Raw genomic sequence first — 22,704 nt, forward strand, 5'->3', positions numbered from 1 at the left:
CTTTTCTTCCATTGATTCGTCGATGGAAGTATCAGGAGGTCGCCAGGGTATTTTTTGTAATGTAGCCCCCTCTTCCTCGGGAGCTTTTTCGATTCCTGAGAAGGGTGAGGTTTTTTTCATCATTCTCTTCTCTTCCAGAGTCGGAGGCGTCCAAAATGGCGGCGATTTGGAAGACGCTTGGGCTAGCGGGTACCCCGTCCTTGTGTTGTGTCTGCGTATGTACATTCGGGTTTCCTTTTTATTCTCTTTCTTTCTCTTTATTATTTGTCAGTCTTTTCTTTGGTAGCCTTTGTTTGTATTTGTTTCTCTTGTAGTTTGTTATATGGGGTAATCTTCATCTATATTGCTTTGTTGTTGAGTTTTTCTCTCGTAGGAACTTATTGTTATATACATATTGAGATTACTTACAGTCTGGACGTCTTGCAGATTTTGAAATTAGATTAATTCAATTCTTTTCATTTATCCAGTCTCTCAGGAGGGTTCGGCATGGATACGTATCCTTAGATTCTTGGCAAGTTAAACACCACTTAGTTTATCTTACTTATTATTAAGAGTTATCCAATTAAACAACACTACACAGGGCACAGAGTTTGCGTCCAGAGGTTAGTTCCTAACTGAACTTCTCTGAGACCTCAAGTGAAATCTCAACCTAACTCCTACAGTTAAGCTCCTCCTTAACTTCTACTAAGAGACACATCCTACTACTTCTTGAGTGGCTTTCCCTTCTTCCGGTGCCACCCCTTGATTAGTGTTATTGGTTATGCTAATCTATCGTAACCACCCACTGACGGTGTCAAAGTTCAGATTTTCCACTGGAGTAAACATTTTCTTGCTTTGGCGAAGTACGGGTTTTGTTTTGTCTCATTTTTTCCAAACTGCTATTGGTGCAGTCTGTTTCTACCACACTTCTACCTCCTTCTGACTTCCAACTACCTTAACTCTACCCTCACTCTACATATTTCTAACAGTGGATTTTCCTATCTAATTGTCCCTACATATTCATAGACAGACTTCTATTGTATTCCTAACACTTGGAGGGGTTGCTAGCGCATTTTGTGGAGGCTCCCATCCCCCTTCCCGGTCCAGCCAGGCCATCCCCCCCTCCTCCCGGCCTCGTCTCCGCGGGTAGGAGCAGTCGGCCATCACTCGTCACCTTGTCTCGGAGTGAAGCTGCGGCGTCAGCCCTGTTGTTGTCGTCACGGGGCCCATCTTTGTGTATTCCTCCGCCAGTGGTGTCTCTTTCCCCCTCACTCAGAGGGGAAGCCGTGACGTCACTGCCGCTTGTGACGTCACTCTCATCGATGACGTATCTCCCAGTCGCCTCTTCCGATCCGCCTCACTTAGCCACGACGTCATCTCTGCCGCCCAGTTTGAAACATCTCCCTTCCTTGTCTTCGGAGCCTTCTCTGGCACATCAGTCCGAGATCATATGCCAGGCAGTGCTTCAGAGGCTGGACTCTGTTTTGGATGTGAAGTTGGTTGCCTTATTGGTTGGGAGGACTGGTAGGAAACGCGTTGCTTCGTCCCCGCCTTCCGAGAAGAGTGCGCATAAGAAGCTAGTGCTGTCTTCCTCTCCATCTTCCCCCTCTACGCCTCATAGGCCTATTAAGCGACTTTGTCCTTCCTTCGCCGCCGAGGGAGGAACAGCGCGGATATGTTCCCGAGAGTGCTGTGGTTTCGGGCAGTGTTAGTGATGTGTGTTCTGCAGGGGTTGCTTCGCCACCGAATCTCGTACGTACAACCACCCCACCCCCCCTTCCGTCCTTGCACTCGTGAGCGTGTTGCAACCTCCCCTGTCTGTGCACATGATGGTAGTGCTCCTTCTTCTCCAAGGCCTATTCGTCGCCGTAAGATCTGAAGGCGCCTGTCAAGAGGTCGAAGGTAGTGAGCACGGAGGTTGTGCAGCTGGAGTGTTAGCTTGCCTCTAGTTGGTGCTTCCAAGACTTCCACTATAAGGGATTCTCCGTCAATCTCGAGTGTTCGAGTTTCCCCCATATCTCACGTACTTACGGCTGCCACGCCCGCCTCCATTCATGGACGTCTGAAGTCACCTGCTGAGGTAAGTGATGTGCCTAATGTTACAGTGGGTCCGTCTCAGAGGCTGACGCTTGGACCCAGCCCAGATAGGTTAGTAGGGGTTTCAGACTGTTTGGCTACTAACCCTTCTGTGAATTTTGGTGGAGAAAACACGTTAGAAGAGCCTACACATCCTTCTCATCGTCGGTCGCCGGTGCCAGAGCAGGAAGAGGGGGACACGCCAGAGTTTCTGTCTTCCTTTTCGGAAGTTGTTGATCTCATTCGTGGGTTCAACAATTTGGAAAGTAGGACTCAGGCTCGGTCTTCTTACACTCCTTCTTGCTTAGAAGCCTTGGTGGGAGCTACTCAGGACCCCAAATCATCTCTTCAGCTGCCGTTGTCAGGGCACGTTCAGTCAGTCTTACAGAAGGTTAACGCCTCTGTTTCTGACCGGGACGGTTCACTTCGCTCTAGAGGCTCTACCAAACTACTACCCTCACCTCTCACAAGACATAGGAAGTACTGTGCTACGAGCTCTGCGTTTTTGTTGTCACGCCACCTTAATCAGACGCCATTCGCCTGAAGCCGGGTTTGACTTTGGAACAGGTGAGGTCAGTGGCTCCGTCCTTGTCTCCGCAAGATGCCTTAGCTTTGGAATCTACGGCAGCCTCCATGTTGCAGATGGTTTCTTGGCTGAACCTCTGGTCTGCGGTGATTGCCAAGATAGCTTCTGACAGGTCCCTTGAAGGGTTGGTGAGTGCCGCCTCGCTTGCCAGTCTATTGCAGTCTGGGGGCAGGGCGTTTTCTTATTTGCTCACCTCAGTGCCAATTTATGGGCTAATCTTCTTCTGGTTAGGAGGGACGCGGCTTTGTCTAGGATGGAGAGGTCGCCCGACACTGAGTCTTTGCTGGCCTTGAGGAACGGTGATCTGTTGGAGTCGCAATTCTTGTTTACACGGACAGAACTCGAAAATGCGATAGACCGATGCCGGGCTGACACCAAGGACCAATTGGTGCACCAAGCCATGTCTAAATCAGAGTCCTGCCCTCGGAGACGTCCAGCCCCTCCTCCTCCCCCGGTCCAGCAGCAGTCGAGGAGATTGTCTCCTGGTAGGCCATCGAGGACCTCGAGTTTGGCAGGGCCTTCCCGTTCGACACAGCCCATCTCTCAAGAGCAGTTCCCCTTTCACTCTTGTTCCTTTAAACCAAGAAGAGGCCCCAGGGGCAGAGGTCAAGGGGGCCGTCAGTAGGGTGGGCACCTCTCCCTCTCCTGTGCCACGGGTGGGGGGGTTGCCTGGCTGGCCATTGGGCCAAGTGGCAGGGTTACGGGGCGGAGAAGTGGGTGGTAGATGTCCTTCGGGTGGGATACCTGTTGCCATTCGACTTCTCTCCTCCTCTGTCAGACAAGCCGCAGCTCAGGAAGACTTATCCTCCAGATTCTCTGAAGTTCTTGGCTCTTCGGGAGGAAGTGCAGAAAATGCTGGACAAGGATGCAATAGAGGAAGTAGTGCGTCCGTCCCCGGGGTTTTACAGTTACATCTTGATGCCCAAGGCGTCGAGAGGATGGAGGCCTGTGATCTACTTATCCACCTTGAATCGCTTCATCAGGAAGACATTGTTCAAGATGGAGACCCCACGCTCGGTGTTGGCAGCCGTGAGGGAAGGCGACTTCATACTGTCGATAGACTTGAAGGACACATACAGGCGGTCCCCGGGTTACGACGGGGGTTCCGTTCTTAAGACGCGTCGTAACCCGAAAATCGTCGTAAGCCGGAACGACGTTCTTGAAAACATGTCCACAGGGAAAATTTCACTATTAATTTGCAATTTTTCTTAGGGCCGTATCTCTAAAATTATCACTAATTTACTTTTTTCATGTGCAACACTGTGTATTCACAAATTACTGTATATTTTCATTAAAATACAAGAGAGAGAGAGAGAGAGATGAGAGAGAGAGAGAGGAGGGATTGAGAAAGGGGGGGAGAGGGATGGGGAGAGGAAAATTCGATAGAGAGAGAGAGAGAGAGAGAGAGAGAGAGAGAGAGAAGAAATAACTCCTTAGGTTTCAATAGATTGAAATGAACGTCTGTAGGCAACTTTTTCCCCCTCCCATAAATACATATATTTCTCCAGAGAAGAGAGAAAGAGAGGACTGTGCAATTATGTTTGTCTGTCTATCAATTCTTTTGCTGAGAGGGAGAGAGATAAAAGGAAGAAATAGAAACACCAAATGTATGACAAGTATCTTGTGGAGAGAGAGAGAGAGAGAGAGAGAGAGAGAGAGAGATTGTTTAAAAGAGAGAAATGGAATGATTATTGTATTTAAAATACTCAGATATGAATTTTGTACTTATAGTATTATTATTGGAAAAATATTATGATAAACTTATTACATACACGTCCATGAAAATGATCTCATCCTCAGTAAGAGAGAGAGAGAGATTACATAAAACCATTAAATTCGTTGACCATTGTATGGCATTGTTAAGCTTGAGTGTCACTCGAGTTGAGGTGGGTAAATTGATACAGAAAAAGACAAAGGGAAGAATTTTCTTTTGAAATTATTTATCGTATTATTACTACTTCTATTGTTATTATTATTATTATTATTATTATTTGAAAATATAATAAACACGTGCATCTACCATAAAAATTCTCTCATCTCAGTAAGAAAGAGGAATTATCCTTACAAGTGAAATGGAAAGGTCATTTTCATCTCTTTAAAATACGACCATTATGAATTTTGTAATTAAAGTTTTATTATTATTATTAAATAACTGAAATTATCAATAAACATTTTACATACTAGTACCATAAAAATTCTTTCATCTCGGTAAAGAGAGAGAGAGAGAGAGAGAGTTTATCTCTCTTTGTTTATAACGCTTCCAGAGAAAGAGAGGGAGGGCGTTACCACTATGACTCATTATTATCTTGTGTGGCAAAAGAGAGAGAGAGAGAGAGAGAGAGAGAGAGAGATGAGAGAGAGAGAGAGAGAGAGAGAGAGAGAGTTAACCTTAAGTAAAAGTGACATGGATAGATTAGTACGTATTGTATTTCTTTAAAATACTATCACATATGAATTTTGTAATTACAGTTATTATTATTATTTATTATTATTATTATTATTTTTTTTTTTTTTTTTTTTTGCTCTTATCACAGTCCTCCAATTCGACTGGGTGGTATTTATATGTGGGGGGGGTTCCGGGTTGCATCCTGCCTCCTTAGGAGTCCATCACTTTTCTTACTATGTGTGCCGTTTCTAGGATCACACTCTTCTGCATGAGTCCTGGAGCTACTTCGCCTCTAGTTTTTCTATATTCCTTTTCAGGGATCTTGGGATCGTGCCTAGTGCTCCTATGATTATGGGTACGATTTCCACTGGCATATCCCATATCCTTCTTATTTCTATTTTCAGATCTTGATACTTATCCATTTTTTTTCCCTCTCTTTCTCTTCAACTCTGGTGTCCCATGGTATTGCGACATCAATGAGTGATACTTTCTTCTTGACTTTGCACGTATCACCCGCCTAGTCCCGTTCTGATAACCATAGTCCCCGCCAGAAGAATCTTTGCCTGATCGTTTTCTATCACTCCTTCAGGTTGGTGCTCGTACCACTTATTACTGCAAGGTAGCTGATGTTTCTTGCACAGGCTCCAGTGGAGGGTTTTGCCACTGAATCATGCCTCTTTTTGTACTGGTTCTGTGCAAGTGCCGGGCATTCACTTGCTATGTGGTTTATGGTTTCATTTTTCGTATTGCACTTCCTACATATTGGAGCGATGTTATTTCCGTCTATCATACTTTGAACTATCTGGTTCTTAGGGCCTGATCTTGTGCCGCTGTTCTCATTCCTTCAGTTTTTCTTTCTTTAGCTCTCCCCTCTGTAGCCATTGCCAATTGTCATCGCTGGCTAGTTCTTTAGTCTGTCTCATGTATTGTCCGTGCATTGGTTTGTTGTGCCAGTCCTCTGTTCTTTCTGTCTTTCTCCTGTCTCTGTAATATTTCTGGGTCTTCGTCTACTTTTATTAGTCCTTCTTCCCATGCATCTTTAGCCACTCGTCTTCACTGGTTTTCAGATATTCCCCCAGTGCTCTGTTTTCGATGTTGACGCAGTCCTCTATACTTAGTAGTCCTCTCCCTCCTTCCTTTCGTGTTATGTATATCTGTCCGTATTTGCTCTTGGGTGTAGTGCTTTGTGTATTGTCATTTATTATTATTCTATTATTATTATTTATTATTATTATTATTATTATTTGAAAGTTTAAAAATTAAAAACAAAATAGTACAAGTACATAAAAAATCTCGAGTCTCAGTAAATGAGAGAGAGAGAGAGAGAGAGAGAGAGAGAGAGAGGAGAGAGAGAGAGAGAGAGGACCACTGATGCAACACTGCAGCTCTCCCCCAGCGCTTCCCCCTTTTGGCTGTCACAGAACATGATATATATCTGACAGTTTTAGTGCCTGGAAAGGTTACAGAGAAAACTGGGATTTCCTTCATTCTTCGATAATTTTTTAATATAAGCTAAATCTTACTAATTCATTATGGTATTTTCTTTAATGAATTGATATTATTGCTGTATGAAATAATATTAAATATTTGAAATAGTAAATCATTTATTTATCATACTAAAAAACATACATCTTTGTAGTATAGAGAGAGAGAGAGAGAGAGAGAGGAGAGAGAGAGAGAGAGATAGAGGAGAGAGAGGAGAGAGAGAGAGAGAGAGAGAGAGAGAGAAGAGAGAAAATTATAGTGATTATTTTCTTGGGGTTGGAAAATACAAAGAGAGAGAGAGAGAGAGAGCGAAAGAACTGTGCTAAACTATAAAGGATTCTTATCTTATCATATGTGTTTTTTTTTTAAAAGCGTTGTAAAACCCAGCGGTCGAGCGTCGGAAGCGTCAGCGTCGTAACCTCGGACAAGCGTCGTAAACCCAGGCGGATTTTTCAATGAATATTTAAGAAAAAGCGTCGTAACCTCAGAACGTCGTAAGCCGGACCCGTCGTAACCCGGGGACCGCCTGTACTTCCAAATCCCTGTTCATCCCACGTTCAGGAAGTTCCTTCGCTTCTCTCTGGCGGACAAGATCTTCGAGTTCAAAGTCTTGTGCTTCGGGTTGACCACAGTGGACCCCTCCGCAAGTGTTTCACAAGGGTTCTTCTCTCTCTCCTGTCAAGTTGGGCCCATGCTCAGGGGATCCGTTTGCTGAGGTACCTCGACGATTGGTTGGTCTTGGCAGTTTCCAGGGAGAAGCTGCATGCAAGACAGGGATAGTCTTGCTTTGGCGTTCTGGTCTGGACCTGGGTATATTAGTCAACCAGGAAAAGTCGAACCTCGTACCCACTCAAAGGATTCTCTACCTGGGCATGGTCATCGATACGACAGTGGCAAGAGTTTTCCTGTCAGATCAGAGAATGGAGAAGTTGCGGGCTGTGGCGCGCAACTTCTTGTGAAAGTCGCATCAGTCAGCTCATCAGTGGCAGGTTCTTCTGGGAGTGCTATCTTCCCTGGAGAAGCTGGTCCCTCATGGGCGTCTTCATCTTCGGTCTCTGCAATGGAGACTGGGAATTCTGGTCTCCGGCGGGGGACTCTCCCCTGTTTATGGTCCCACTGTCTTTGGAAGTGAGAGAAGACCTTCGTTGGTGGTTGGACGACCAGAATCTATTGAAGGGTGTCCCTCTGCGTTCTCTCCCTCCGGACTTCCTTCTGTTCTCGGACGCCTCCCTCGCAGGTTGGGGCGCGCCCTTAGGCGGCCTCTTCATTTCAGGCGTTTGGGGTTTGGAGGACAAGCAGCAGCATATCAACGTCTTGGGTCTGAAGGAGTTTCTGGGGATGGTAGAGGGTCACTCTGTCGTTCTCATGTCGGACAACACCACGGTGGTAGCCTACGTGAACAAACAGGGAGGCCTAGTTTCTCAGCAACTTCATGGCTTGACCGTCGAGCTTCACCAGTGGGCAATCAGCAATTCAGTAGAGCTCTCGGCCAGGTATATCCCAGGGTAACGGAACGTGACAGACAAACTCAGTCGCCGGGATCAGATCCTAGGCACAGAGTGGTCCTTTCATCAAGTGGTGGCAGACAAGCTTTTCCAGATTTGGGGGAGACCCATGCTGGACCTTTTCACACTACAACAGGAAGCTGGAGGTGTTCTGTTCAGTGTTCCCAGATCCCTTAGCATTGACAGAAGACGCATTCCAACATCCCTGGGATAACCTGGAGGTGTATGCCTCCCCTCCGTTTTGTTTGATCCGTCAAGTTCTGAACAGGCTGATGAGTTCACAAGGTCTCAGAATGACTTTGATAGCCCCTCTGTGGCCTAAGGCGGAATGGTTTCCAGATCTGTCATTGTTGTCAGAGATTCCGAGGGAGATCCCCCTTGGCGGCATTTCCTGTGTCAGCCCCATGCAGAAAGGTTCCACCAGTCAGTAGAATCACTGTCTCTTCATGGTTGGAGGGTATCAACTATCTCCTCCGAGAGAGAGAGGCTTTTCTCAGAAATCAGCTGGGCACATGTCCAGCAGTCTTAGGAAGTCAAACTCCGCAGTTTACCAAGGCAAATGGGCGATCTACTGTGATTGGTGTCATAAACAGGGTTTTTTTCCACTCACAACCTCTATTTAGCGAATAGCAGACTTTTTAACCTTCCTCAGAGACGAGAAACGTTTGTCCGTTTCTGCTATTAGAGGCTACAGGGCGGCACTGAGTTTGGTGTTACGCCTGAAGGGTATCGACATCTCTTCTTCCTGGGAACTTTCCCTGCTAGTTAAGGGGTTTGAGCAGTCAAGTTCTCCTAGAGAGCTCAAGCCTCCAATGTGGGATGTTTCCTTGGTGCTTAAGAGCTTAACTAAGAGTCCATATGAGCCCTTGCGTTGCTCATCTGACAGGAACCTGACGCTCAAGAAATTTTAACTTTTGGCTTTGGCATCTTCCAAAAGGGTAGGAGAGCTCCACGGTCTGAGTTATGAGGTGAAGCACACCAGGGGTTGGAAGTCAGTGTTCTTTGGATTTGTCCCAGAATTTGTGGCCAAGACCCAAAATCCCTCGGTGCATGATGACAGGTTTGCTTCGTTTTCCATTCCATCACTGACTGACTTTGTGGGTAGTGATGCTCAAGAGCTTTTGTTGTGGGTAGTGATGCTCAAGAGCTTTTGTTGTGCCCTGTCCGGGCCCTGCGTTGCTATCTTTAAAGGACTTGGCACCTTAGACCTGGCTGCTGCAGACTTTTTGTTAGTACAGGCCATATAAAGAAAGAGCTGTCTAAGAATACTATCTCTTTATGGATACGGGAAGCTATCAGACAGGCATACTTGACTCTTGATGATTCCATCACCACGTCTGTGCAGGCTAGAACACATGACGTTAGGGGTATTGGTCCCTCTCTGGCTTTCAAAAAGAACTTGGCTGTACGTAGAGTGCTGAGCGCTGGTACTTGGTTACGCCAGTCCACGTTCACCTCCTCCTATCTTAAGGATGTTGCCCACAGATCTATGGACACGTTTTCCCTGGGTCCTGTGGTGGGTGCCCAACAGGTTGTGTAACTCATAGTTGCCCTTAACGGGGCACCTTTGTATCTTACCTAAGATGATTGTGTGGATGAAAGAATGAGAGAGTTGGCTGGTCTCCTTCTTTCTCTTGTGCCTTTCCTTCTTCCTTTGGGCAGTTTAAGGAATTGACACGTCATTTGCTAGACTGGTCTGATACAGGTGAGTGAGGTAGTCATACTGGTATTGTGGTCATGCAATATACAATATCTTACCCACTATTTAGTAGCATAGGCTCCGCTCCTGGGCAAGGAGGAGTCAGGAGTACTACAAACCCGTGTCTTGGTTTGTTATTGGACAGTCAAAGTTTCTCTTTGGTTCCCTATACAATGGTTATCCTATCATATATCATTGTACGTCACTCAGGTTCTGAGTGGTTAGATATTAGTGTATCTAGCTTCTCAGCGGGCCTCAGTCCCTCTCCAAGAACTATTTCTTTTGAGAGCTAGACTGGCGGGTAGGCCCCCAGCCGGTCTAGGATGTCTTATACCTCCCTCCAAGTATGAGTATCCTATTGTTAAGACAGAGCGAGGGTTTGTTCGCGTATATGACAAATTTCCTAAGACAATTTGTATTTTTCATAGCTACAAACCTGAGGTCTTAATGTTATACTGCCCACCTCTGACCGCCCCTCTATTTGTCAAATCATCCTGAGTTGGGAAAGACTGGCGTAGATGATCGGCGTTTGACCACTCTTCACCCGATCTACGCATGTGTTGCCAGATATCACAAGATTCCTTGCTTTCATCTGCTTTTTAACCGGATCCAGCTAGGCTCTAGAAATTATCCTATTGTTAAGACCTCAGGTTTGTAGCTATGAAAAATACAAATTGTCTTTTAAAATTTGTCATTTTCATCTATACATACCAAGTAGTGGTACATAATTACATATCAGAGCCCACCCTCCCTCCCCACCCATGGACATTAAGCATAAAAGAAGTGAGTTCCTCTGTTTTGTTGACCTATTGTTCCCCAATAGTGGGCAGGGTAGTCACCGACAAAAAAAAAAAAAAAGAATCACTAACATGAACTTCAAATTTTAGCTGCCATGCAAGTGGAATAGTATTATATCTATGTAATTACTTGGTAAGTACTATATATATGAGACTATTTTATCATGAAAATACCATTTTCTTTACGTCTTGGATGGACTGAAGGTTGCTTGTAGGATCGGGGTTTTTCCTAATGCTTTGCATCATCAGCTTATGCCGTCATGTAATTATGCTAAAAGACTGATGCTGTGGCGTAGATGCGTGGTCCTTGACCACTCTTCACCCGATATATGCACACGTTGCCAGATCTCGCAAGATTCCTTGCTTTCATGTGCGATTTAACCGGATCCAGCTAGGCGCTAGAAATGATCCTATTGTCATTTGTCATTTTTCTACCTGTTCTCAGTATCAAAGGTAAATATTAAGAATGATATAGACTAAGTTATGCATTCCATCTCCATTGGGAAATAGTGCTGTTAGTGCACTTCATTCAGTGCACTGTAGGCATTACTTTAGGTTCTTTGCTGCATCCCTTTGCCCCCCAGCTGCAACCCCTTTCATCCGATTTAGTATGTCTTCGTTCATATTCACTTTCTTCCATCTGACTTTCAACCCTCTTGTAACAATTGATTCATGTTGCAGCTTTCTATTCTCTATTTTATGTATTCCTTGGAAACTATATTTTTATACATTCAACTTACCTGTCAGATATATACTTAGCTATTAGACTCCGTCGTCCGACAGAAATTCGAATTTCGCGCACACAGGTAGGTCAGGTGATCTACCGCCCTGCCGCTGGGTGGCAGGAATAGGAACCATTCCCGTTTTCTATCAGATTTTCTCTGTCGGCGTTACTGACAACAACGTTGTTAGTTACTCTGGCTGATTTTCGTTTTTTGCATCGCAATTGATTTTCGTATTGGATTTTTTGGTGACGTATTTGGATCGTTGTATTGGCATACGCTATTGTGGACCGTTGATTGGATTTGGATTGGATTTTTCATCATGATGTCTGACTCTGGAAGTGTTGTGTGAATGAGGGCTGCAAGGTGAGAATGCCGAAAGCATCGGTTGATCCTCACACTGTTTGTAAATTGTGTAGAAAGTATGAATGCTCTTTCAATAACACTTGTCACGAATGCGAGAGTTTGAGTGCTGAAGGGTGGAAGTCTCTAACTTCTTATTTGAAGAAGTTAGAAAGAGACAGGGCGAGGAAGGCTTCTTCCAAAACCCTGCCTAGTTCTTTTTCTAGCGATCAAGTTAGTAATTTTGTACCCTCTTCTCCTCTGATAAATGTTGCTCCTTCTCCTAATATTTCAGTACCTGCACCTTTTGTAGATCTTGCAGGAATCTACATCGGAAATTGCACAGCTCAAAGCCGCCCTTAAGAAAATGGAGCTTAAGATGGCGGCAATAGAAGGTAAGCAAATTGAAGTAAACAGTGCAGTGGAAAGTGACATAAGTGTCCCCAGTGTAGTGGAGGGGGCGTCTGATCGGCTCCACAACGCTCCCAGGCCTAGACCTCTTTCAAGCTCCCAAGCCCAGAGGAGAAGGAATGTCAAAAGCCGAACGGAGGTTGTGGAGGATCCCCACCAGTCAGACGTCCCTTCGGCAGGTTCTGTGACACCTCAGACTGCCAGAGATCGCTATAGGGAAAGCGTTCTCCGTGAGTGTTTTTCTTCTTCGGAGACTTCATCTCCCAAGAGAGGATGGAGATCCACGGATCTTTCCCGCCCCTTGAAGAGGAGCTGGAAAGAGTCTCGATTAGACTCGAGTCCTGAGCGTTTTCCGGAGGAATTGCCGTCGGAAAGCAAGAAGGCTTGAAGTTTGTTGCTTTCTCCTGCTGATTTGTGGAGACCTGACAAGGACCGTTCTCCTTCCCCTCCTTTGGACAAGAATAGAGAAACTACGAGGATTCTGAGAAATATGCAGGAGCAGATTGCTTCCCTCGTTGGAGTACTCTCCAAAGATCCTCCAAGAAGGAAGGATTCGTCTCTGCCCATTAAGAGATCTAAACCGTCCTGATATCAGGTTCGTCCGAGAGATTTATCTTCTTCGGACAACGATTCTCCAGTCAGGACCAGGAGAAGAGAACAACCCTATTGTTCGGACTCATCAGTCTTTAACGTAAACCCTGCCAAGTTTCAGGCTCCTACCAGGCGCGAGGCGCCAGACGAGAGCGAGATTTCTCCTAGGCGAGAAGCGCCAGCCAGACGCGAGGCGCCATCCAGGCTCGAGGAGCCAGCCAGGCGTGAGGCGCCAGCCAGGCGCGAGGCGCCAGCCAGGCGCGAGGCGCCACCCAGGCGTGAGCGCCACCCAGGCGTGAGGCGCCACCCAGGCGCGAGGCGCCACCCAGACGCGAGGCGCCAGCCAGGCGCGAGGAGCCAGCGCCAGGCGTGAAGCTTCAGTTAGCAGTGATTCTTCATTTGGAAGTAAATCTCCTTCCAAACGAAAGACTCTTCGAGAGAGCCAGACACCAGACAAGATGGATGGACCTTCGAAAGTATCAGTATCCACTTCGACTTCTCAGGGGATTTCAAAGATCTCTTGGAAGTACAAGAGAAGAGAACTTCTAGGTCTGGCAGTCCTTCTCCGACCAGAGGTATTTCTCCCCGAGAAGGAAGGTCCCCGGATAAAGAGTCTGCCAAGAGAAATCGTTCCCCTACTGATAATTTGGAACTTGAGGATGTGTCTGACGAAGAGATTCCTACTAGCGAAGGCCTTTCTAACTATAAGGTCTTGGCTTCTCTTCTCCTTCAAGAATTCGGAGATTCGTTAAGCCCAGCAGCTCCTTCTCCTAGATCACTTTTTTCTAGCACAAAGACACCAAAGTCTTCTTCATTTTTAAAGATGAAACCAGCAATCTCGATGAGAAAAGCTGTGCAGTCTCTTAATGCTTGGATGAGCACTAAGAAAGAGTCCGTGAGAACGGTGTATTGCTCTCCTCCTTCCAAACTTGCAGGCAGGAGAGGCATTTGGTACAGGACGAGAGAAGCTACGGGCCTGATGCTCCCTTCTTCTGCAGAATCGAACTTTTCTAGCCTAGTGGAGTCTTCAAGAAGACACTCCCGTAATTCGGCTAAAGCTTCCTGGAGCATGTCCGAGTTAGACCAGCTCCTAAAGGGACTTTTCCATGTCTTGGAAGTTTTCAGTTTCCTGGATTGGTCCCTTGGGGTGCTGGCTAAAAAGACCTGAGATCCAGACTTTCTTGATCCCGAAGTTTTACACAGTATCTTGTCGTGCATGGACAAAGCAGTGTAAGATGGTTCGGGAGAACTGGCCTCTCTTTTCGGGTCAGGAGTGGTTAAAAAGAGATCTCTTTTTGGGTCGTTTTTGACCAAAGCGGTGTCCCCTACTCGGAGGTCAGCTCTTCTTTGACCAAAGCGGTGTCCCCTACTCGGAGGTCAGCTCTTCTTTACACTCCTCTGTCGGATCACCTGTTCCCTTCTCAGTTAGTGAAGGACATCTCGCGTTCACTATCTGAGAAGGCAACTCAGGATCTATTGGTTCAATCTTCCAAGAAGAATCGCCCTGCAGTACCAGTTGTCAAGAAAACGGCTCGTACTCCTCTTGTGCCCTTTCGTGGAGGTTCCTCATCTCGACCCACAACGAAAAGAAAGACTTTTGACAAACGAGGAAGGTCTTCCTTCCGATCGTTCAAAAAGTCTAAATAGCTTTCATGTCCTCCAAACACCTGTAGGTGCCAGACTTCAAAAGTTTGTAGAAGCCTGGGCCATGAGGGAGGCCGACCCCTGGACTTTGTCTGTTCTGGGGAAGGGGTACATCATACCTTTCCTAGACAGACCGCCCTTGTCTGCAACTCCGAGGGAACTGTTGGCGAAGTACAAGGACCCTGTTCTGAGGGAGACTCTTCTTCAAACGGTGGTAACGATGCGGAACAAAGAAGCTATAGAAGTAGTACAGGATTCTCACTTCCCGGGATTTTACAACCGCCTTTTCTTAGTCCCAAAGGCTTCAGGGGGATGGAGACCTGTCCTAGACATAAGCATTCTGAACCGATACGTGGAGAAGAAAAAATTCTCCATGGAGACGCCTGCATCGGTTCTTTCAGCTCTGCGTCCAGGAGACTGGATGGTCTCCTTAGACCTTCAGGATGCTTACTTCCATGTTCCAATTCACCCATCGTCGAGGAAGTATCTCAGGTTTATGACTCAAGGAAAGATCTTTCAGTTCAGGGCCTTGTGCTTTGGCTAAAAAGACCTGAGATCCAGACTTTCTTGATCCCGAAGTTTTACACAGTATCTTGTCGTGCATGGACAAAGCAGTGTAAGATGGTTCGGGAGAACTGGCCTCTCTTTTCGGGTCAGGAGTGGTTAAAAAGAGATCTCTTTTTGGGTCGTTTTTGACCAAAGCGGTGTCCCCTACTCGGAGGTCAGCTCTTCTTTGACCAAAGCGGTGTCCCCCTACTCGGAGGTCAGCTCTTCTTTACACTCCTCTGTCGGATCACCTGTTCCCTTCTCAGTTAGTGAAGGACATCTCGCGTTCACTATCTGAGAAGGCAACTCAGGATCTATTGGTTCAATCTTCCAAGAAGAATCGCCCTGCAGTACCAGTTGTCAAGAAAACGGCTCGTACTCCTCTTGTGCCCTTTCGTGGAGGTTCCTCATCTCGACCCACAACGAAAAGAAAGACTTTTGACAAACGAGGAAGGTCTTCCTTCCGATCGTTCAAAAAGTCTAAATAGCTTTCATGTCCTCCAAACACCTGTAGGTGCCAGACTTCAAAAGTTTGTAGAAGCCTGGGCCATGAGGGAGGCCGACCCCTGGACTTTGTCTGTTCTGGGGAAGGGGTACATCATACCTTTCCTAGACAGACCGCCCTTGTCTACAACTCCGAGGGAACTGTTGGCGAAGTACAAGGACCCTGTTCTGAGGGAGACTCTTCTTCAAACGGTGGTAACGATGCGGAACAAAGAAGCTATAGAAGTAGTACAGGATTCTCACTTCCCGGGATTTTACAACCGCCTTTTCTTAGTCCCAAAGGCTTCAGGGGGATGGAGACCTGTCCTAGACATAAGCATTCTGAACTGATACGTGGAGAAGAAAAAATTCTCCATGGAGACGTCTGCATCGGTTCTTTCAGCTCTGCGTCCAGGAGACTGGATGGTCTCCTTAGACCTTCAGGATGCTTACTTCCATGTTCCAATTCACCCATCGTCGAGGAAGTATCTCAGGTTTATGACTCAAGGAAAGATCTTTCAGTTCAGGGCCTTGTGCTTTGGCCTCTCTTCGGCCCCTCAGGTATTCACGTACCTGATGAGGAATGTGGCCAGATGGCTTCATCTAAAAGGGATAAACATCTCCCTTTATTTGGACGATTGGCTCATCAGAGCCAAGTCAGAGAAGCAATGTTTGGAGGATTTGAAGACAACATTGAATCTAACGCAATCCTTAGGATTGCTCGTGAACCTCGAGAAATCGCAGATGATCCCCAGCCAGAACTTAGTTTATCTGGGGATTCGGATGGATTCTCGGGGTTTTCGGGCTTTTCCTTCCCAGGAAAGACTCATTCGGGGCTTACAGAAAGTCTCGAACTTCCTAGGGAAAGAACGCAGCTCAGCGAGGGAATGGTTAAGCCTTCTGGGGACTCTTTCCTCTCTAGAACAGTTCATTTCCCTAGGAAGACTCCACCTACGCCCTCTTCAATTCTTCTTAAGAAGAACGTGGAATTGGAAAGAAGGACAATTGACAGACACTTTCTCGATTCCCTTGGAGGTGAAGAATCACCTAAAGTGGTGGCTGGTCCCTCTAAAGAAGAACGAGGGCATGCCTCTGAAGGTGCGGAACCCCGACCAAATATTATTCTCAGACGCATCAGAGAAGGGATGGGGGGCGACTTTAGGGGCAAAAGAAGTGTCAGGCTGCTGGAAGGAGGAACAGGAAGACTGGCATATAAACGCCAAGGAACTGTGCGCAGTTTTCCTAGCCCTGAAGTTCTTCGAAAAGGAAGTCAGAGATCAGGTGGTACAGGTCAACTCAGACAATACCACGGCGTTGGCCTATATCGGAAAACAGGGGGGGACTCATTCGTTTTCCCTTTACGAGATAACGAGGAATCTTTTAACATGGACAAAAGAAAGGAACATTACCCTCCTAACGAGATTTGTGAAAGGAGAGAAAAATGTGAGGGCGGACAGGCTCAGCAGAACGAACCAAGTCCTCCCCACAGAGTGGACTCTCCACTCGCAAGTGTGTCAGAGCTTGTGGTCCCTGTGGGGCAGGCCACAGATAGACCTGTTCGCAACTTTAATATCCAAGAGGATAGAGAACTTCTGCTCCTCGGTGGAAGACCCGAGAGCGATAGCTGTAGATGCCCTTCTGTTAAATTGGTCAGGCCTAGACGCCTACGCCTTTCCCCCTTTCAAACTACTAGGAGTAGTTATGAAAAAGTTTGTGGCGTCAAAAGGGGCAAGACTAACTCTCATCGCCCCGTTTTGGCCCTCTCAATATTGGTTCACAGAGGTACAGGAATGGACGGTGGACTTCCCCAGATCTCTTCCAAACAGGACAGATCTTCTCAAACAACAACACTTCGAGAGTTATCATCAAAACCTCCCCGCTCTCGCTCTGACTGCCTTTTGACTATCGAAAGACTTGTCAGAGCGAGAGGATTTTCGAGCAAGGCTGCAAAAGCTATCGCTAGAGCCTGAAGATCTTCAACTATTCGGGTCTACCAATCGAAGTGGGATGTTTTCAGAAGATGGTGTAGAAGGAAGAAGCTGTCCTCCTCTGATACCTCTGTGACCAACATAGCCGATTTCCTGATTTTCCTTAGAGAAGAATCTCAATTATCGGTGCCTACTATAAAAGGCTATCGAAGTATGCTCTCGGCTGTTTTTAGAAATAGAGGCCTAAATATAGCAGAAGACAAGGACCTTAACAACCTGGTAAGATCATTCGAAACTTCAAAATCCATATCTTCTCGTACTCCTAGCTGGAACCTGGATGTGGTGCTAAAGTTCCTTTCATCGGAAAAATTTGAACCTCCTCACCTTGCTTTGTTTAGGGATTTAACAAGGAAATGTATTTTCCTGTTATCCTTAGCCACCACTAAAAGAACGAGTAAATCCACGCCCTTGATTCTCGAGTTGGATTCAAGAAAGATTCAACTATTTGTTCTTTCCAGACTCTGTTTCTGGCCAAGAATGAGAACCCTTCAAAACCCTAGCCTAGGAGTTTTGAAGTGAAGGGTCTCTCGAACTTGGTGGGAGAGGAGATAGAAAGATCTTTATGCCCGGTAAGGGCTCTTAAGTTCTATCTTAAGAAGAAGCAAGAACTCGGAGGATGTCAACAAGGTCTATGGTGCTGTGTAAGGGATCCAAAGAGACCTATGTCCAAAAATGCTTTAGCATTTTTTGTTAGAAGCGTGATTACGGAAGCTCATGACAAATGCACTGATGACTCCTTCAAAACGCTTTGAGTGAAGGCTCATGAGGTAAGAGCTGTGGCCACGTCTTTAGCATTTCATAGAAACATGTCTATGAAAGACATTTTAGATGCGACTTACTGGAGATGTAACTCAGTTTTCGCATCCCATTATCTAAAAGACATCAAAGTAACCTATGAGAAGTGCTTCTCTCTAGGTCCTTTCGTGTCAGTGGATACAGTGCTGGGGCTTGGAACAAATACCGATCCTTAAATTTTTATAATTTTATATTTTTATATTTGTACGTAGAACTCCCTTTTGAGATGGGTTCTTGGTTTTCTACTGACAGGGGTGCTTGATGTCGCACAGGCGGCCGTTACCTTTGTCAGTAAGGAACTGGGAATGTATCTTACAAGCTGGGTTGTACAAAAATTTTTTTTTTTTAGTTTTGTTTTTTGTACTATTACGTTATATGTATGTGTGTGGTTTGAGTTTTTTGGTTGTTTGTGAGGAGTTTGGGGATAACTCCTTGCAATCTTAGAACTAACACGGGTGTTAGGTTAAGGTGATCGGGATCGGTGTTGTGCTCCTTGAGTAAGGTTCTTGTCAAGTAAGTGGATCAGCACCCATTGACATAGTCCTTCCAGACTCTGCCGAGTAAGCGGATAAGACCCCTTTGGCAGACCCACAAGAGCTCTTAGCTATAGATCAATATCTCGCAGAGGCTCTTGAGACGAAGCAGACTCCTGGGCAGTAACCATGAAGTCTTCTGTCTAATCAGGTAGGAACCAAGGTTTTACTTATTTATTACCTACAACGTATGTTGTGATTCCTGTCTAATTCAGTAATTAGCTGTCTTTTACCCTCCTCCAGTGGTGTGAATCAGCTAAGTATATATCTGACAGGTAAGTTGAATGTATAAAAATGTTATTGTTATGATACAATAAAGTTTTATATATACTTACCTGGCAGATATATACAATTAATTGCCCACCCAACCTCTCCTCAGGAGACAGGTGGTAGAGAAAATCTGATAGAAAACGGAAATGGTTCCTATTCCTGCCACCCAGCGGCAGGGCGGTAGATCACCTGACCTACCTGTAGTGTGTGCGTGAAATTCGAATTTCTGTCGGACGACGGAGTCTAATAGCTAAGTATATATCTGCCAGGTAAGTATGTATAAAACTTTATTGTATCATAACAATATCATTTTCTTTTCAGGTACCAGGTTTTCAACAAGTTATGATTATGATTTGGCATCCTTTCAGTGTATCATGTAGTGCTGCTTTTTATTGTTGATATATATTTTTAGAAATGTCTGTGTTTGTATTGTGGCTTTTTTGATAAAATTGTTAGAAAATCTATACTAATCATTTATGCTACTATTTTTAGTGTGTAATTTTTTATTTAAAGGAATGTGGAATCAATGACTTTGCTGAAAGAAGGAAGCTTATTTCAATCCTTTGATGAGTGGAGTATTTACTTGGAGAAACTGAAAGATGATGGTCTGTGCAGTAGTATTAGGATCCGGGATTCAAGATCAATTGATGCCTTTGCAAAGTTATCCAGCAGAATGATCAAACCATCCTTGAAGTATGCCTATGTAGTATATGAATGTGGCTACATTTCTTCTGAAAAAACCAAGAAGTAAGTAAAAGCATCACAGCAGTAAGTATTGATAATTGAAATAACTGCAATAGGTAGATTATTTTTCTTGAAAACTTTACCCTGTATATAGAACTTATCAGAAAATAATTGTTTTATGGCAAAGATGTATATGAATTTAATTTTGATGTCCATATTTTTCATTATTAAAGAAAATCCCAAATTAAATGCCCGTGGAAGCTGAAAATTATGCCGTCCACTGATGGAGAATCCCTTGTCATTAAGGAAGTTTGTCTGGATCATAATCATTTACTGGAAAAAGTAAGTATAAATGGTAAAGGTTTTGAAACCCAAGATATGAATTTTGACATTTTCTTGATTTATGATATAATGATTTTATTGTGTGAAGAGTATTTTTTTTTTACAAGAATAAAAAACTTTACTTTGCATGTCCAAAGTTTCTCATCATGAACTAGAGATGGCTATTAAAGCTTAGGTAGCAAGTTAATTAAATGATGTTGGGTAAATGAATGGGTAGGCACTGCCCACACACCTTATGGTAACCTAGTGCCTTTTCTTCAGTTGTTTTAGATTAAGGTGCCTGTTTTCTTGATTACTGTCATTTGAAGCTTTGTGTATGATGTCTTGGTGATTGTTCAGGATGTCAGTGATACTGCAGCAATGATCTTAGTACATTATGTATTAATTTTTTCTTCGGCAGTAACCTTTATCTTTCTGTGAAAATTCTTATATGAAGCCTTCAGATTTGGCAGTAACCTTTATCTTTCTGTGAAAATTCTTATATGAAGCCTTCAGATTTGGCAGTAACCTTTATCTTTCTGATTCAGTTACATAGCAGTTTTGGGCTATTATCTCTTTTCTTTGTCCCTCAGCCTTTTGACTGCTGAAGGAGGGGGCTGCTGGGTCTTTTCTCTTTAGGATATTAACACTGGAGGATTTTGTATGAGCATTCTATTCTCCTGTAGAACTGAGATTGGTCTCTGTTCCATTCTGTGGGATAAAACATCTGAAGAAGGTGTCTGTTAGTCACAAGGTTTTCACTAGCCTACAGCAGCAGGATGGAGGCTGCCTCTGGTACTCTGCACTGGATCATGCACACTGTATTTGTGCTCCACTTACACTTTTTATCTTCATATGTTACATGTATGTGCACTACCCATTCTTTATGTAGGATTATGGGAGTTAAGGAGATCATACCAGTAATTAGTTTTGCCCACTGGTATCTGCTCCCTTCTATGGAACTAAAACACTTGAAAAATGTCTCTGTTAGTCATAAGTTTTGTCACTAATCTACAGCAGCAGGATGAAGGCTCTCTTTGTACTCAGGATCTGCACTAGATCTTGCGCTGTCTATTTTTGTGCTCCACACATACATTTGTCTTCATATGCTATACATATGCATGCCATACATTCTTGATAGAAGTTTAGGAGGTCATACCAGTGATTGGTTGTGTCCAAAAATTTTTCTACCAGTCTTGACCCTTTGCTTGATACTGATCAATACATTGACGAGTTGCTATAGTACATTCACTTCACCCATGCATCTCATGCCTAGGGCTGTTCCTTACGACACTCCTGATTGACTGTTGATAAGCTGATCACAGAACTGGAAACTCTCAGTCTCTCTTGAGAGTTCACGTAGACAACATCTACGTATGTTCCAACATCTTTCAAACATTATAACTTTCATTACACCTCAGTTTTACAAGCAGAAAAGGAGCGTTTCCCAATTTCATCACTAAGAATTATGTACTTCAGTAAACTTAATTCTAAAATATTTATAGTGAAACAAACATTGCAGTGAATTCATCATTTATCACCTCGTGTTTCATACAGTTTTGAGCTTAAATGTCATGGAAGACAATGCTACCAAAAAAAATATAGGCAGGGCTATCAATATGAAAATAACAAGCAAAAGATTAAGTATATTAATCTCTCTTTTATCTTCCTGTAGTCAGGTGTTGCTCATGTGATCACTCGATGTCATCATCATAATCACTTCTGCGACCCCTCGATAGAAAAAGTCTTATGGGGCGAAAAATATTAAGACTTCATTATCATTATGACCATCACCATTTCATATCCTATAGTGAAAATCTCTATAAATATACTATATGAAAAAATTCGTTACTTAGATATTGATACCTTATGGAGGAAATTTGCTCATCCCATTGGTTTTTCTTTTGCTACAATCAGTCCTCTTATATCCCTCTCATTATTAATTTTTATTATAACAATTTTCTTCATAATTCTTATATCGTCAAAATTCTTAAATCATTGGCTTGTAGATGTTTAGCGATGCAATTTGGAAACTACTTTTTTGTGGGTAAAACTGAGGTGTAATGAAAGTTATAACTTTAGAAAGAGGAGAGGTGGAACATACATCCTGCCTATGTGAACTCTCTTGAGAGATCTTAGAGTTTTTAGCCCTGTGACTGGCTTATCAGGAGTGTCATAAGGAACGGCGCTGGGCACGAGATGCACGGATGAAGTGAATCTACTATAGTACTCTTTGACTGTGATACCATGGGTATTGTGAAAGGGATGTGTTGGACCCTGTGACTGCAACTTCAGATTGTATCTGTTTTAGAATAACCTCAGTTGTATGCCCAAACTCATGCAGTATCGTTAATTGAACTCTGTACAAGTACTGGCTCTACCTATGTTTGTACACTGCATGTTTTTGTGCACACATAGTGCCCCACTGTTACACATTACCAGGCAGTTCTTTGGTTTATTTGCTGCTCTGTGCATGCAGAATTGCTTTTGGGACAATGGTTGAAATCATTTGCAATTTGCACCAGCATCTTCTGTTTTGGGTTCTTTGCACAACACCATTAGTTCTTAGCAGTAGGAAGGATTTTAGATTGGTCTTACAGTCCTTCATTATTACCAGTTATTTCGGTGAGAATCTCCCCTGCAGGAGTAATTCTTCAAAAGAAAGGTGATGGCTTATAGTCCCATAGGAACAAATACCAAATTTTGAAGGCACATAGTATTTTCCCTAGATATAGAAACTAAAGCCTTTCATCATCATCTCACACAAACCATCCCTTTAATCTGTATTGCTAATGGGAAGTGTTGGGTTATTGACAGATGATTGGGTGATTGCCCTGACACTCACCCACATGCCACCAGTT

General features: G+C 44.4%; 1 protein-coding gene across 1 annotated transcript in view; it reads left to right on the forward strand.

The window, feature by feature from the left end:
* LOC135224816 (uncharacterized) overlaps positions 1-22,704 on the forward strand; it is a 451,449-nt gene that overhangs the window by 164,330 nt on the left and 264,415 nt on the right. The window contains 2 exon segments of the mRNA XM_064264139.1: positions 19,352-19,585; positions 19,756-19,864. Of these exon segments, the coding sequence (XP_064120209.1) occupies positions 19,352-19,585; positions 19,756-19,864 (343 nt within the window).

Source organism: Macrobrachium nipponense, chromosome 12 (genome assembly GCF_015104395.2).
Source record: "Macrobrachium nipponense isolate FS-2020 chromosome 12, ASM1510439v2, whole genome shotgun sequence".
NCBI classification, from domain to species: Eukaryota; Metazoa; Arthropoda; class Malacostraca; order Decapoda; family Palaemonidae; genus Macrobrachium; species Macrobrachium nipponense.